Genomic DNA, 17,795 nt, shown 5'->3' on the forward strand with positions numbered 1-17,795 from the left:
AAATTTATCTGTCAGCTGACAACATGACGTTTTTGAAGCGTTTTCATTATCACCTTAAATTAATATTGGTGATTTTAATTGCTTTCACTGCTGGTAATACTAAAAATCGATTACGCCAACCGCTTCATAACCACACGTATGGTGTGGTCGAACCCGCCAGAAAAAGACGCCTAGTATTACCATTAAAGAAAAAAAATCAAAGAATGAGAAAAAAAATACACGACCTCCGCTTCACTTGTGTTTTTTTCTAATTTTACTGTCAATAAGCTGATAATTCGATGCATATTTTGTATGCAACAGTTATTTTGACTTAATATTGTGCTCTATTATGCACCAAACTATCGCGGGGAAGGCTCGAGGTGCTTCTATTAACTAAAATCAATAACAATCTGAAACCAACAAAGGTACGCTTGTGTTTGCTTTGGCCCAGAGTATAACCTGTGTTTAGTGCTGGCGTCCGGTTGGCGTCTGTCACGGCGATCGCGAAACTATCCAATTAGTCTTAGTTTGTAACAATATCGCAGATAAAATGTGCGGTAGTGTTGTCGGGGGATGTGTATTTAAGTGTTGTTTGTTATTTTAGTTACGAAGATGAATTATGAAGCCGAACGAGCCATGAACCAGAAGCGGTTGCGTATGGACGGAGAGCCGGGCCACGGTGTGGTACAGGGGAACGGATTGCCGCTCAATTACATGGGTAAGCGTTTTAAAAGACTTATATCACCCATTCAATGTTCAAAAATGTCTGTATGAACAAGAAATCTGAGTTAATATATGTTGTTGTAGATAATGGGCATCAAATACCATACCAACCGTACGCTGCAGCGTACAACACGCACTACCCGCCCCCAGATGCGTTTGCAGCGTACGGGCCGCCGCCGCCTGGGGGCTATGCCCCTCAGAACCTGTCATATGCCCCCCCGGCCCACCAGAATTACCCGCACCATCAAAGTTTTCCTCCGCAGCAGCCGCAGGCTCAACTGCATATGCCGCAGTCTCACATGGGTAAGTCATGTAAGTGATCAATTTTTGTTTATTATTTTTTAGATTAGATTTTTTTTATGTTTGTTGGGATAAATACCTACCAGTTGTGTTAAAAATCTGCTATTCATACATACATATATTATGTCTTATATGTCATAGTATTGAAAAGTTCATTAAATCAATTAATCAATTTATTTTGCTATAATAAGGGTTGGTTTACAGGTGTTATTACAATATTTTTATGTACATTCCTTAATTATCCATAATCTATAATATAAATGCATGCAAAATATTCACAATTATTTACATATGTACGAATTCAATTGAAACTTTACTAAAATATTAAATAACATTATATACCCAAATAATATTTTTTCTAACATTAAGTACATTAAAATAATTATAATTTATATTAATTTTGCAAAAAATCATTTAATTTATAAAATCTGCATTCTAAAAGCCACTCACATATTTTTTTATTAAATTGGCCATCGGGCACTTCTTTGAGCTGTTGTGGTATTTTATTGTAAATGTTTACACACATCACCGTACAATTCTTCCTAAATTGGCTATCGGCATTGAACTAGATTCCTTTTCAAAAATAATTATGCACCTATTAACAATATTAACGAAAAAGCACTAGATGCTTCCAGTGTTGTTGTTTTTAACTGACTTCCAAATCTCAAAGAAGGAGGTTATCAATTCGGTTGTACGTTTTTTTTTTGTTAATATAATTTATTTAAATACTTATTGTAAATTTTCAATAGTTTTATTTTAATTGTATACTGATAAGAAATACTTATTAATTAATATAGCACACAAATAATTTAAAGTGTATGGAATCACAAATGTTAACTACTTACATAAAATTTTGGTGCTATTACCTAATGTGTCCCACAGAAGATAAGGACATTTACCTAAATTTACACTGTGATAAAAATCTTGAATGAGTGTTGCATAAAATGTGCTAAATGAAAATATTAGTAGTCACCCGATTTATGTGCTAAAACTAAGTTTAAAATACAAAACTGGACAAGTGCGAGTCGGACTCGCCCACCGAGGGTTCCGTACTTTTTAGTATTTGTTGTTATAGCAGCAACAGTTCTACTATCACGGTTCGTGAGATACAGCCTGGTGACAGACGGACGGACGGACGGACAGCGGAGTCTTAGTAATAGGGTCCCGTTTTACCCTTTGGGTACGGAACCCTAAAAAAGAAACAATGTCAGATTAAACAGTTGTGTGTAGTTAATAAGAAAATGAAAATTAGGGAAAAACCATAACTTAAGATCAAACATATTGAGTTTGATTATTATTATTCTGCAAAAAAAAAAGGAAACAAACTAAAATTCGTATTGTAGGAAGGGTCGGCCTGAAAACCAGCATTGTAGTAGGTAAGTCTGCTGCAACACATGCTGAGGTTCGCTCCTTTTTAGCATCATAATTAAAAAAAAATTATATCTACATGTAAACATAATAATTTTTGCCTATTTAAGTTTAATTCTAAGGCTTATAATGTTTTGTAGCATTGCCTGTAAACATTTTTCAATGTGGTGTTAAATAAAAAATTTCTATGTCTATGTCTAGGGGTCATCCATTAATTACATCACACGTTTAGGGGGAGGGAGGGGGACAAGAAAATGTGACATGTTGTGACAAGAGGGAGGGGGTAGTCATAAACTTTGTGACGTCACTTTAACTTCATCAGTAACCGAAAATGTATTTAAATTATTTTATACGCTAATTATCATTTAAATAACAAGTTTTTGAAACGATAATCGTTTTTATTCGTTTAATTTTATTTTTTATCAGTTTTGGGTTATAAAATTACTAATATTTCTTTTGTCAAAAATATTTTGATAAAATATTAAATAAATATTCGCCGATTTCGTTGAAGAAATGTGACGTCACACCAGGGGGGAGGGGTTTGCCAAATGTGACCAAGTGTGACAAGGAGGGGGGGAGGGGTAAAAAAACCTAGAAATTCGTGTGACGTAATTAATGGATGACCCCCTATGTCTGAAAATACTTCAAATAACATTAATTCAAAATTAACTAAAAACTATACTTAAATAATATTGGTAGCTCGATTTTTAAGCAGTTGAACCCAAATCGAAAATTTACATCTAATTAAAAAGGAAAGCCAAATTAGCTCAAATTTTCTAATAAATACCGTTCATGCAATTTAAATATTTGAGAATAATTAAACCTGTCCCCTCAGTTCAAGGCTACGCCCCAGAACTGGTGCACAAAGCCGCCTGGGCACCCCAGCCGCACCTGCTGCCCCCGCTGGACGCTCAGAAACCGCTCGACGTCAAGCAACTCAAGCCGGAGATCAAGCTCGAGCCGCAGGATGTGCATAAGAGACCGCATCCGGAGAGTGAAATGATGGTAAGAAATATTTTTTCTTTCTTTCTTTAGATTTTTCTTATTCTCTCTCAAAAACCTCCTGAAATATACTTAACAAGAGATAGAGATATGATTTCAACTTCAAGATGTTTTTTCAATGTTTAGCCACATCTATGAAGCGAGTATGTAGATCTTTTGCTATGGGATCTACTGGGAATGTCTAAAAACCAGGCAATTTCAAAACATTTTAACTGATCAGATGTGACAGTTATCTACAGGGCAGCACATTTTTATCGCAATTTTGGGGTTGATCCTGACCAGGAATATATGATCACGCCACGCGCCATGTTGCTGAATTTCACTGGATCAAATTTTTTTCATACTATATCGAACTGTCACCCTATACTTATACATGAGAATAACAGCGCCCTCTTGACAATGATCATATATTACTGGTCAGGGTTAAAAAAAATGCTTCAGAAACACCAGGCAAGTTTTTAGTAGTTTACCTGGAGAAATCTACACAAAGAGACTGCTCACTGTTAAGCCTGTCAGCCCTGTTGGCAACAATTTCCAGCCACTTTTTCAACTTCCTCGCAGGATCAAACCCTCATTCACTCTACAAACTTTGCTCCTCTACTTATATTATGATGTTGTTTGTAGGGCGGGGACCTGGATCAGCCGAAGATAAAGATCAAGACGGACATCTTCAAGCCTGACGAACTGGCGCACAGGCCCGATGTCGACAAGTCCCATGGTACGTCACCCACTTCTTCCTTTCATCCTGTTACCCCCAGCTGGGGCGTAGGGGTCGAACCATTTTCTTGCACTAACTCCGGTCCTGGGCAGCTTGGGTAACCTCCCACGTCACCTTATAGCTCGTTTTTTTTTTACCATTAGAAAGAAGGTAAGCGATCTTGACATGTCTTTTAATTGAAAACGCTTTTTAAAAATCAGTAACTATTATGAAAGCAGAAGAATATAAATTATCGTATTAAGCCGCGTCTCGATATAGCGCGGCGGCCGCGCGAGCATTGTTCGACCGCGCCAAACCTGTATTTTGGCTCGCGAGCCAATTTTGGCACCATCTTGAACTATAGCGCGGCCGCCGCGCGCGGCAGGCGATCCAACTAACTAACTAACTAATATGGCTCAGCGATCCAAAGAGGATCTTGGCCTCCGAAACGAGAGCATGCCACTTTTCCCGATCCTGCGCCGTTTCCTGCTAATTATCGGCTTGAAGCTGACGCAGATCCGCTTCCACACTGTCTCCCCAGCGGTATCTGGGCCGACCTACCGGGCGGCCACCAGTCGGTCTTCCCAGGTACGCCCTCTTGGCAGCCCGATCCTCTCCCATTCTTAATAGGTGACCGAACCAGCGAAGTCTGTGGGTTTTCGTTACGCCGATGATATTAGGTCCGGCCACCAACTCCTCGATTTCGGCGTTCTTCCGTATCCTCCACGTGCCGTTGTCTCTCTTGATAGGTCCCAGGATCTTACGAAAGATCTTTCTTTCCGCTACCAGGAGCTGACTTTCCTCTTTTTGTGTTAGTGTCCAGGCCTCACACCCATACATAAGGATTGGTCGGATAACGGTCGTATATATTCTTAGCTTAGTATTTCTGCTGAGAAGCCAGGACACCAACACTTTATGGAGGGCTGCACTGCATCGCAGGGCGATCCAACGATCGACCACATTATATCACAAAAATTAATTATTCGGAACGAAGTATAGCCAAATAGAAAAATGATCTGTTGCGATAATCACTATATTTACTGTTCCATTAGAAAGTACGAGACTTTTCATTATCCATGTATGCGGCCACGCGAGCCAACTGAAATATATACACATTCGTTCCAACTGCGCGCGAACATTCCTTTGCCGTGCGTCGAAAAACCGACAATGAATGGTTCTAGTTATGCGCGGCGCGTGGCTCGCGCGCCAATGATCGAGTTGGCTCGCGAGCCTGCCCGGTATCTATTGCGCGCGGCGGCCGCGCGAGCCAATGTTCGATAGCTTGCCGCGCGATATGGAGACGGGGCTTTAGATTCATAATTGTTACATATTTGCCGTGACTTATTTTTAAAACGTGTTTTTCAATTACAAGACACATCAAGATTGTTTACCTTATTTGTAATGCTAAAAAAACGAACTATATCTTACTATTTTATTGAAGATTGCCTGTCCAAAATCAAAAGCGCGACCAAATTCGGAATGATGTCAAGTATCACAGTATGTTCCAAGATGTAACCACCCATCGTATCTCCTGCAGCTTGCAATGCAGCTTTTCGTATTTTCCAGTCCGCTAACCTTACGTTTTGTACATTCATGCCGGCCATTATGGAGCTCAAAAGTTGTCACGTTTTTAGGGTTCTGTACCCAAAGGGTAAAAACGGGACCTTATTACTAAGACTCCGCTGTCCGTCTGTCTGTTTGTCACCAGGCTGTATCTCAGGAAGTTCAGGAACGGTGATAGCTAGGCAGATGAAATGGCCTCCGGCGATATCAACTTGTTCACTGGCTGGCTACGCCACGCCTACGCTGGCCCTTGTATAGTCTGCCTCTTTTGCACACTTCAGAAGTCTAAGCGACTGTGGTGGAATCACCAAGGGTCTCAGGTCATGCTTCAAAAAGTTTGGATTGCATACTTGCTTACTTTCCGTTTTATCAGGGGTACGAAACTCCTCCCTTCGGGCAAACTCGGCTCCGTTCGGCTCTGCATTGCTCCGAGCAATTATTAGGGTTGACACTTGACGTCCCTTTGCGTGCACGACCAGTCGACCACAGATAAGATAATGGCTTGAATTTTGACAATCCTAAATAGCCGAAATGGATAGTGCTATATATTAGAAAAGGACAGCATGATTCGACCCTGAACCGCTGTCAAACTTCGGTTTTGTAGGAAGTTTCCTTTCTGTATGGTAGTACTATTATTTACTTTGTGGTTTTATTTTATATTTTTCACTGTTGTTACAGATGTGTCTCAAAAATCGTTATTGTTGGATGTGCCCAAACCAGTCGAGCAAAAGAAAGGTACTATACAATTGACTTGGTATTTTTTAATTTGCATGTAACATTTTATTTGCACCAAGTAACTTATTGCTTGTTTTCAGATGATGGCCTGCCTAGCATTGGAGTTGACGGTAAACCCGTAGATAAGCCCGCAGGTAATTTAAATTATAATAATCATATCAATAATTTGCACAATTTTGTTTAACTCCTGAATGGTTTCTTATGATGTTTGACAATGCATCTATTTTTGACTAAACCCAACATTAAAGACATAAGTGCACATAAAAAACCATTGTTGTACTGTTAGGTACTGACTTAAGCGGTTAGTGTACGCTGACAAATCCCACTGTATTAGGGGATTTTTTTTCACCACATCAGTTTGTAAAGGCTCTCTTACTTGTGTCGAAGAGAATAGAGTGTATAGAGGCGGATTGTCAAAGTAAATTATGTAGCCACTGTAAATTTACTGCCATCTTTCGACAGAAGATTAAAACTGTTAGAACGCCATTTGACTTTGATCCTTATTCTTTCACTGATATGTGTTAATTTGTTAAATATTGAAATTAACGCCATCTTCTGGACTGGAGGCTAAAGGTTATGGCGCCATCGCTCGAAAAGATTGCACCATACCTTTGGCCTACTCTCGAGTAGATGGCGTTGATATTAATATTTAACAAGTTAACACATATCAGTGAAAGAATGATGATCAACGTCAAATGGCGTTCTAACCGTTTTAATCTTCTGTCGAAAGATGGCAGTAAATGTACTGTAGCTTCAATTTACTATGACAGTAACTCGATCTCTATTTCAAATTCTCTGTGCTTGTGTAAAAATCGATGAGAAAGTTACGTATTACCCACAACAGTGGCAAAGTAATTTGATACAAATTTTGAGTTGTTTCCTTATGTTGGCTGGTGGAATTGACTTTGAAATAATGATTTTGAATGATAAATATTGAATAACGTTAAATTTCGATTTGACTTTGTTTGATGTTTTACAGTTAATATTTTCCTCACGTTGGTGTGGTGAAAAATGTTGTGTTTCACTCGGTGGCAAAATTTGTTTAACCCTCGTTCCTTGAACCCCTCGCAAAGCTCATGATTCCACTTTACGTGCTTCAATTTTGGAATCCATCGCTTGCTCGGGTATCAATATTAGCACGAGCGGTTAAACAGCAACTTTGCCCCCTTGTACAACAATTCTTGTTTATTTATATATTTCGGGGATCTCGGAGACGGCTCTAACGATTTCGATGAAATTTGCTATATGGGGGTTTTCGGGGGCGATATATCTAGTTAGGTCTTATCTCTGGGAAAACGCGCATTTTTGAGTTTTTATATGTTTTCCGAGCAAAGCTCGGTCTCCCGGATATGAATTATTTTATACCACAGCTAAATTACAAAACAACTCTAGTTCTTCACGCAAATAATGATGTGATCTATTGTTTTATAACAGAAGCATGCAAGCCGGAGGGCTCGGCCGAGGGCGGCGATGCTCAGCGCTCCGAGGCCAAGATAGCAGAAAAGAGGTAAGCCTTTGGCCTAGCCGCCTACATAGACGAGACAAACTCAATGGGAAAGAATTGGCGTGGGCACTAGTTCTTATGAAAGCGGCTGCCATCTGACCTTCCAACCCAGAGGGAAAACTAGACCGATTTCTATAAAAAATAAATAAACAACCTGTGTAATATTTAAAACTTTCGCGTTATGAACACATATTAACTCACATTTATCGCGTATTTATTTTATTACCTGGTAAAAGGTCGGAATTTTTTTCCCAGTAGTTACCACCAAAATTTTGAACTCTATTCAATACTAATAAAAACAGTATAAATACAGGTTGTTTTTTTATAGTCACCTGCAATAATTTACGGGGTAAATATGTAGGTCATACTGAACAATGAACAACTTTTACTATGCATATATACAACTATTAGACACTATTAGTATACCAATATCGAAAAAATTTACTCTCCCATACAAATATCAACATCAGGGCCATGTTGCATAACAAACTACAACTAATATTACAAGCGGAACTCCTTTTTTAATTAGTGAAATTAGAAAAGGAGTTCCGCTTGTAATATTAGTTGTAGTTTGTTATGCAACATGGCCCTGGGTCGTGTTGCATAATAAATTACAACTAATATTACAAGCGGAACTCCTTTTCTAATTTCACTTATTAGAAAAGGAGTTCCGCTTGTAATATTAGTTGTAATTTATTATGCAACACGGCCCTGGCCCCTGGCCACAATAACTAATAGTACTACCGTACAGAAAATTCACTCCTTCACAAAAGTCAGATTTAGGTATAAAATTATACCTATACTCGCCGCCTGCAGCAAAATTGAAACTTATAACCGCGCACGAACCGTGAATCTTGTTTGCGCGAGCGCCACGTGCCACGACTATCGTGCGGTCGAGCGGCAGCCCACTGCCATACGCCTGCCCTGCCCGGGAGGCCCGCCGGCCAAATGTACCTAAACTGCGTAGTGACACCCCCCTGCCCTGGCCAGCCAAAATGTATGATTCAGCCAATTTTTACCCTGTCATTTAATTGTTTTTCAAAAACGAGTGACTTATTTGCAGTGAGGAGGACCGGAAACCCTTCAGCAGTCCGGAACTGCCCAAACCGGGGACTCCAGGGAAGGCCTCTACCCCCGGCCTGGAGGTGAGTGTAAGTTTATCAGCTTTTTATTTTATTTTGTTAATTTTTCAGTTTAACTTCCGTATGTTATGTTTATTTGATTTGTTTTTTTTAAGTATTTTTACTATATTTTGTTATATCCGTGCAACGGATCTTTTCTTCATTTTTACCAGGTACTTTTTAGGGTTCCGTACCCAAAGGGTAAAACGGGACCCTATTACTAAGACTTCGCTGTCCGTCCGTCCGTCCGTCCTTCCGTCCGTCCGTCCGTCCGTCCGTCCGTCCGTCTGTCACCAGGCTGTATCTCACGAACCGTGATAGCTAGACAGTTGAAATTTTCACAGATGATGTATTTCTGTTGCCGCTATAACAACAAATACTAAAAACAGAATAAAATAAAGATTTAAATGGGGCTCCCATACAACAAACGTGATTTTTGACCAAAGTTAAGCAACGTCGGGAGTGGTCAGTACTTGGATGGGTGACCGTTTTTTTTTTGCTTTTTTTTTGTTTTTTTTTTATATGGTACGGAACCCTTCGTGCGCGAGTCCGAATCGCACTTGCCCGATTTTTTTATTCCATCAAAAACATTTAAAATGTGAAATATGCGTCATTGTTGACTTCGCCGGAAAAGAATTGGGTTGAAGGTAATTAGAGTTCAGGATTTGATTTGGCTATTTTTTACGTACAGGCTATATTATATTTATTTATGTTACTTTTCTAAAGTTTAGTTTTTATCATAGTTGATTTCGATACTAAAATTCATTTTTGTTATTAGAAATTCAATAGGCGCTTAGTGTGTACACAAAAGTTGTTTTTTTTGGAAAATATTCTGTTATAAAAAATCACTGTTTCTTTATCTTAGGTTACTACACAATTGCCTAGCTGGATGCCAAATTTGAATTTGCTAGGTCATCTGGAAGTGGGTTAGGCTTTTGATATTAGGTCAGTCAGTCACTGAGAAAAATTCCTATTTTAAATGTTTGTAACTTTGTATTTTAATAACTGGTCGAGTTATATTAATGAAATTTGGGATTCTAGTTAGCTTTAACAGTCTAAAGTCTAAACTTTCTCCAAATGTTTCGTGTAATATACACACACACACATACACACGGCCGCTGCATCGCCCGTTTTTTTCTGTTGAACTTGGCTCGACACGCTGTCGCTATGGGGCTGTCCATAAATTACGTCATCGATTTTTGACGATTTTGGACCCCCCCCCCCTAAAATCATCCAAAACTCATGCTTCGAATGACGTCGTTTCCTCCTACGTAGTGCTACCGTCATCCGATGTCGAGACCCCCCCCCCCCTAATTTGAAATGACGTAATTTATGAATAGCCCCTATGCAGTATGCATTGTCTACTATTTGTTTAGCCGAAGAAGCGCGGGCGGCCGAAGGGCTCCACCAACAAGCCCAAGCCCCCCGGCGCGCCCGGCCCCCGCGCGCCCGGCGCCGCGCCCCCGCCCGCGCCCGCGCGCGCCGCGCCCCGCGCCCCGCAGGCGGCGCCGCGCCCGAGGCCGCAGGGCTACCAGTACGCCGTGCGACCCTTCCGGAAGGACTTCTCCGGGATACAGTTCCGAAGGTAACAATAATAGGGTATTTTCCTCCTAGTCAAATCGGTTACTTTTTTAGAACTGTCGAAACGATTTGCTAATATGGTATTTATATGAAACATTACATCGTGACGTCACGGTCGACTCGCCTACTTTTTATATTTCTATTCGATTTATTAAATAGAACTTGTGTTTAAAAATAACTCCTATCTGTGTTTTTCTAATAATTATCTGGTGCTTTATTTCATGCACGGTGTAAAATAATTTATTTTAAATACAGTATAATACCCTATTAATAATTACACAGTCCCCTCTGGATCTTAGCTGGTCCGACAACTTTCCATCGCCACAGGGAGCGCTGCCGGCTTAATGGGAACTTTTGTTCGAGCTTGGTTGGTGCAGGGGTGGGAAAGGTCTTCACTTCCATTTCAGCATGATGTACTAAGACCGCTTGCAATTGTTTAACATGGACACCGCGCCACTGTATGTACACTGAGTTGGCAGTTAAGTACGTACCGGCGCCCACCCTGTTAACTGTATATCGGTGGACCTTATGCCTTTTGTAATAAGGTCCAGGTTAGGAGTGTTGCTGTTTGTAAGACCCCGCACGGTTACATACTAAAATTACCCCTGATCTAAACCGTTATCTTCCACAGGCGATGGAGCGACGACTGCCTAGATTCCTCCCACATCCCCAACGAGGTGTACTTCGGCGACGTCCCCGTGTCCACTGAAGTCCTGTTTAACTATTACGACGCCAACGCGGAGCGCGAGCGGCTGGCGGCGCAGGCGGCGCAGATCGCCGCGCAGAAGGCCGCCGCGGCCAAACTAGCTGCTGCCAAACTGCAGGCGAGAGGACTCATCTCCAATGAGGTTAGTTGCCACACTAGCGAGTCTTGAGGGCTCATTTAGACGATGCGAGAACTCGCAGGCGAGTTTCATTACATTGCGGGTTTTGATTGGTCTGTTGAATTGGACGTAACCAACAGTCGCAACGCAAACGCAAGTTCACGCGCCGTCTAAATCAGCCCTCAGACTTACAATGACACACACACATTATTGCAAATCTCAATGTCAAACTTCGCTATAGTAATCGCTATATGCGTTTCGGGCATATAATTAAGAATGACGAAGCTAGCACTAGTCCGTCGCGCTCTAATCGTTCACTAGTTTTGATGCTATTGCTCGACTAAAAAGTACCAGGCGCCCATAAGTCAGTAGAAGTTGTGTTCAACTACCACGAGGCCAACGCGGAGCGTGAGCTCATAACTCAGTAGAAGTTTCAGTTGGTTAAATAGGCGCCAGAGTTTAGCAGAATGACAACATTATCACTAGTTTCACTCTGACAATTTCAAACATAACCTATAATATGGTGGAAAGATTTGCTGACTATGGATGAGGTCTTGGTGGCTCAGATGGCAGAGCGCTGGAGTATCAATCCAGAGGCCGTGAGTTCAAGTCTCACCCAAGACAGTCATTTTACCACTTTTAAATTTATTCTAAGCTTAATTTCAAACATGGTTGCAGGCATAGAAGGTAGGATCCTATAGAAGTGGTATACGCGTGCCTCCATGAGGGACAAAACATACGCAATGATTGGTCGAATTATATTTGTTGCCCACCATAATACATACTAAATTTACGCTGGGGAATTAAAAAAAATGTGAGACCGTGACAAGGACAAACAATAATAGCGCTTTCGCTGCTACTCCTACTGAAAGATACATAAGTAAATCATAAATCTGCGAAACGTATGTCTCAGATCATGGACTTAAATATAACGCAACCAAGAGCCAGTTCATGGTGTTTGAGTGCGGTCGCAAGAAGACAAGGGAAGTTCCTGCTATTTGCCTCAACGGTACCCCTATAGATAGAGTGGACCATTTTAAGTACTTAGGCCATGTGATCGCGACCGACCTCAAAGACGACCTGGACATGGAAAGGGAACGAAGGGCCCTGTCGGTCAGGGCGAATATGATCGCCCGCAGATTTGCAAGGTGCTCTAAAGAGGTGAAGGTCACTTTGTTTAAGGCGTTTTGCACTTCCCTCTACACCTGCAATCTGTGGGCGGCGTATGCGCAACGGGCATATGGGGCCCTTAGGGTCCAGTACAATAATGCGTTCCGGGTGTTGATGGGACTGCCTCGTTTCTGTAGCGCATCAGGGATGTTCGCGGCGGCGCGCGTGGATTGTTTCTATACTACCATGCGTGCACGCGCAGCATCCCTGGTGCGCCGTGTGCGTGGCAGTCCCAACAGCATCCTTCGCATGATAGCGGATAGGGTTGACTGTCCCTACTTGTTACACTGTGAGGGATTGCATTCCCCCATCAGTGTTGTTTTGTTTTAAAAAAAATAACCCTGTACCTACTAACCCCTTTGTTTGTAAGCGTTACTAATAAAAATTGTGTCTATGTGTTACACGTAATAAATGAAATATTCATATTCATTCATAAGACTATCCCGTTCGGTCATTTCCCCCCATCCCTCATGCCTGATCCAGTTATATACTAGATTCATTGTTACAGGTGACGACAGTGGACTCGTCGTCGACTGACGACTCCTCGGGCTCGTCGGGCAGCGACAGCGACGACAGCGACGAGGTAAGGAAACATTTCAATTCAATAGCGTCTTTGCTTTCTCAGCAACAGAGCGCAAACGTTTGTTTGACAATCTAGTCTCCGCAACATACAGTCGACATCAAAGATATGTTTACACTTTTGTACCTTACTTCTTTGTAATAAGGCGAAAAATGTAAACATATATTTGACGTCGACTGGACATGGGGCATTCTAGTTCAACTGTCAAAATCAGACAAAAAATAGTCTATTTCCATTATGCTCTCGCTTCCGATCGACATCAGCGAAGAAAATAAAAATGTAGGGTAATTCGCCAGTAATTGGCCACCTGTTAGTAACTGGCCACCCTAAACTAAAAATGAATTCTATTCACCTATAAACATAATTCATTTAAGGTGGCTAGTTATTGAAGGCTGGCCAGTTATTGAAACCTTATACTAAAAGGAATTCTGTTTATAGGTGAATAGAATTAATTTTTAGTTTAGGACGGCCAGTTATTGGCCGGTGGCTAGTTACTGGCGAATTAGCCTAATTCAAAAGTAACACTTCTGGGTTGTTAATATTTGCCAGTCTAAAAAAAATCAAGTATTGGGAGTCAAAAGGTTAAACCACTCTTTTCTCTTTTCCCATCAGGATGCACCTTTAAAGAAGGGCCCCGGGCGGCCTAAAGGGTCCCGCAACTCTGCCCCCCGCACGCCCGGCTCCGGGACCCCAGGGTCAGGCCGCCGCGGCAGACCCCCAGTACCCCCTGAACTGCGGGAGCCCGGTATCACTGACATGAAGAAATTCTGCAAAGCTGCTGGGATCAGATTTGACTATAAGAAGCTTGTCGAAGGTCAGTAACTCGATTAAATAATTTTTTTTAGATCACTTGACAGAAAGCTTCAGCCATACATTGTCGCGTAAGTCGCGTTCTATCAATATCGTTTAAAAAAATACCCCTCTACTCTACTTCTAAAACATCACAATTGCTTACTTACTTACTGGTGTGGCGCAACGACCCGAAGTGGATCTTGGCCTCCGACACCAAAGACCGCCATGCTACTCTGTCCAGTCGACGGCGCCGAGTTCGCTAAGGTCTTTCTGCACTTCGTCTCTCCAGCGGTACCTAGGGCGTCCAGACGGTCTTCGGCCACTTTGTACTCCAGAGTACACCACAAATACAATCACAATTGCAATCTCATTATTTCAGGATTCCACTTTGAATTTTAGTGTCACTGTCTTGTAAGAGTAAAAAGTCTCACAAATCAGTTCAACAATGGCTGGCCCTGAATCACAGGTGTAGTCACACAATGGAACAATCACAAAGTCTTAGTTCCACAATTATTTACCGTTTAAGTATTATTATAATCGATTCATATAGATAATTCATAATTCGTATACACGGTGGCCAAAAAATAAGTGCTTTCCCTTTGCCAGGGAGGTTTTGGAATTATACTGAGCAACTTTTACTATGGGACCAACCCCGAAATTGCGAAAAAAAATTATAGATATATAGAACTATAGATTATAACTATCGCAGGAAAAGATGTAACATACAAGTTTACATTTTCGCCGCAGGTGGAGTATAAAAAAGTTTCAGATAGCATATTTTTAAGAGGAAATTTATTTTCCTTAAGTACGGAAAGACGTGTGTCGTTAGTTATAAAACGGGACCAAATAAAAAAGACATTCCTCCGAGACCACGGAGACAATGCCGTCCTAGAAACGTGAGACGTGAGATACTTAAAAATGTATAAAAATCGGTAAAGTTTAAGACGTTTGTTCTTAGTCTCATCGTGATTTTTTTTGCAGGCTGCACAAAAAACAAGGAGCGTGTCGGCAAAATGATGGACCTACTCACCGCGGCGGGGCTCGAAGGCAAGCCTACGATGGAAAAGTGCAAGGCGCTCAAACAGGCCAAGGTAGACAAGAAGGAACAAGAGAAACAGGCCAAGAAGGAGGCCAAGGTGAAGAGCAAACCGGCGTCCAACGACGGAGATGGCGAGCAAAGTGAGTTCTGTTCTGTTACGGTTAGTTGATTAAGTACCAAGTGATGGTGCTCAAATAGGTCAAAGACATAAGGAGCAGGAGAAACAGGCTAAGATGGAGGGTAAAATGAAGAATTTGCTATTGTTGGTTTTATATAGATGAGTAAGGTTTGGCGCTCAAACAGGACAAAGTTGATAGGCAGAAGACGCAGGCCAAGGAGGATGTCAAGGTCCAGAGCTAATCTGCGCTTGCAGAAGTGTTGAACTACTTGACATGTTGCTGGATCTGTTTTTAAGACCAAAAGGCAATCTACCAAATTCGTAATACCCAAATTCCGTATTAAAGCGTATGTCCAGCTAGCCAGATCTAGATGGACAATAAATTAACCTCCTAAGTTATCAAGATAATATCTAGTATTGGGAATTTTTCGATCCTTGCAAATTGCCCTTGGGAATATTTAGAGTGATATCTAATCGTATGTTTTCCAGCGCCCGAAGGCACGCGGCGTATGACCCGCGGAGCGACGGGCGTGAAGCCGCGCCAGCGCATCGTCATCTCGTCCGACGAGGAGGACGACACCCCCGCCGCGCGCCGCACGCTCTCCAAGCTGCGCTCCTCCGTCAACGATGACGACTCCGACTAGGTCGGTCACTCTACGTGTATACAAATTGGACATTCTTGGGCTCATTCTACTCAGAATCGACAGCATTCTCCATCCTATCATAAAAAAAAACACGTCCCAAAATGTCCATTCCATTACGTCACGGTTTAGTATGAAATTTTTTTTACTTGTATGTGCGTGACGTAGTGGAAAGTACAATTTTCAAACTTTAAGGGACATATTTTTTTAGCATCAGGTTTGAATATGCTGAGTTGAAAGAACCCAAAAACACCAGAATCTGTGAGAATCGGGCTTTCAATACTTATTTTAGAAAACACCCAAATCATCTTCAATAGGAACAAAGTTGCATTTGTTTTGTTGCGTTGAATTTTCAAGCAAAACAAAACCAACTCTTTTCTTACACTGTAGATTCAAATTTCACTAACAAATATTGGCCTTTTTCTCAAAAACAACACTTATTTCCAGGGGCAGCGTATCCTCGACTTCTCAGCCTGGTAGCGGCCCGACACGACCCTACAGAGTCCTAGAAAGTGCTTCGACAGACTCACAGGACTGCGCTCCATTACCCGAGTGATAGTGTTCCATGGAGTGATGTGACTGGTTGGTTTACAAGTGATTGAGCATTTTATGTTACTGGCTAATGATAGATGTGACTTCTTTTGTGGTGGATTCCTTTGGCCCCCTTAGAGTCAAAAGTCTTTATGAAATTAGAAAAGTCTTTTTTAAAATTCTCTTTTTAGAGAGTTCACCGCTCTTAAATGGTTTCTAATTAAAATTTCTGGAGCTTAAATCAGTCTAATAGCTTTAGAGATACAGCCGTTACAAGTATAGTTTGAGCATTTTTAGAGCTGTGAGCAAATATTATCTGATTTTGAAAAAAAAAACAATCTAAATTTCATACTTAATGAAACATGAAAAAAATTGTTAAGATTGACCGGTCCGGTGTTCCGTTCCGAAAGATCACTATTTCGAGTCTTGCCCCATTTTTAAATTTTTTCTCTAATATAATAATAAGTAGTATCGCTCGCAGACGTATTTGCTTGAAAAAAATAGTTTAAATAATTAGTTGAGGGTAACGCCTTGAATGATTTTGTGCTTAAAAATATCTAAACATGTACGGTAACTTCTAAAGGCGTGTTTAGATGTTTATAAGCACCTTGGCCGTGCTGATATATTTTTATGGCGAGCTTTACCAAGCAAGAGAAGTTATATCTATTGTCAAAATTTGTTTTTTAATTTCTAATTGGTACAGACAGCAGCAGAAGTACCTAAGAGGGCCAGGTGTCCACAATGATCTGTACACGCGCGATCGCTGAGATACTTCTGCTTCTGACTGTACCTAAGCGCAAAATATGTAATTGGCAGCTTTTAGTGATACATTTACGTTTGTGATTATACTTATTTTCGATCTCACATAAGGAAGCTCTGAAACAGAGTATATTAATGAGAACCGTCGTTTTTGTTTCAAATTAAGTGCATTCGAGTAATTTCGAAAATCACTAATTATTCAGTGTTTTCGGAATTACCCGAATACGATTTACCTTAAGGTATACCAAGGAGCCTAAAACGATTGTCTTAATTCCAAATTAACTATATTATTATTTATCAGGATTTACATATGTTTACTAAAATATCGTCAGTTTTCTGAAGAGAACTAAAGTAAGGACGCGAAGCACTAAGAATTTCGTACATTTACCCGCCTTTTCTATCTCTATCGCACTTGCGTGATTATCGAGCTATCCCGCCCACAATGTCGGCAGTCAATGCCACCGTGCGAGCGGGAGACCGATATAATTATGCGCGTGAGTTAAAGATAAGAAATAGCGGGTTAATGTACGAAATTCTTCGTGGTTAGCGTCCTTGCTTTACCAAGTTCGCATTTAATCGATATAGATCATTTTACACACAAACGTGTAGCAATAATCAACATTTTCACGCTATTAGTACTTTGACTTGACCATAATGAAACCTACGTATCGACCGAAAAATTCGTTGTCATGTGTCGTTCCCGGGAAAAACGAACCTTAGCGTGAAAGTCACTTACTACTCGAAGCTTGGTATTATTATTACCAAATG

General features: G+C 41.0%; 1 protein-coding gene and 1 non-coding gene across 2 annotated transcripts; both read left to right on the forward strand.

Annotated features, from left to right (window-relative positions):
- The first annotated feature begins 12 nt into the window (after nucleotides 1-12).
- On the forward strand, nucleotides 13-17,327 carry LOC134800107 (HIRA-interacting protein 3-like). Its single transcript, XM_063772582.1, has 16 exons — nucleotides 13-404; nucleotides 584-697; nucleotides 787-1,005; nucleotides 3,206-3,375; nucleotides 3,997-4,090; nucleotides 6,311-6,367; nucleotides 6,448-6,501; nucleotides 7,802-7,874; nucleotides 8,935-9,016; nucleotides 10,369-10,577; nucleotides 11,205-11,421; nucleotides 13,076-13,150; nucleotides 13,760-13,961; nucleotides 14,921-15,118; nucleotides 15,586-15,740; nucleotides 16,185-17,327. The coding sequence occupies exons 2-15, from the start codon at nucleotides 592-594 to the stop codon at nucleotides 15,738-15,740; spliced, it is 1,911 nt and encodes a 636-aa protein (XP_063628652.1). The 5' UTR covers nucleotides 13-404; nucleotides 584-591; the 3' UTR covers nucleotides 16,185-17,327.
- Trnad-auc (transfer RNA aspartic acid (anticodon AUC)) lies at nucleotides 11,949-12,021 on the forward strand. Its single transcript has one exon. It is a non-coding gene; the product is annotated as a tRNA-Asp (tRNA).
- Nucleotides 17,328-17,795: the final 468 nt, after the last annotated feature.

This window comes from Cydia splendana, chromosome 19 (genome assembly GCF_910591565.1).
Source record: "Cydia splendana chromosome 19, ilCydSple1.2, whole genome shotgun sequence".
Classification (NCBI taxonomy): domain Eukaryota; kingdom Metazoa; phylum Arthropoda; class Insecta; order Lepidoptera; family Tortricidae; genus Cydia; species Cydia splendana.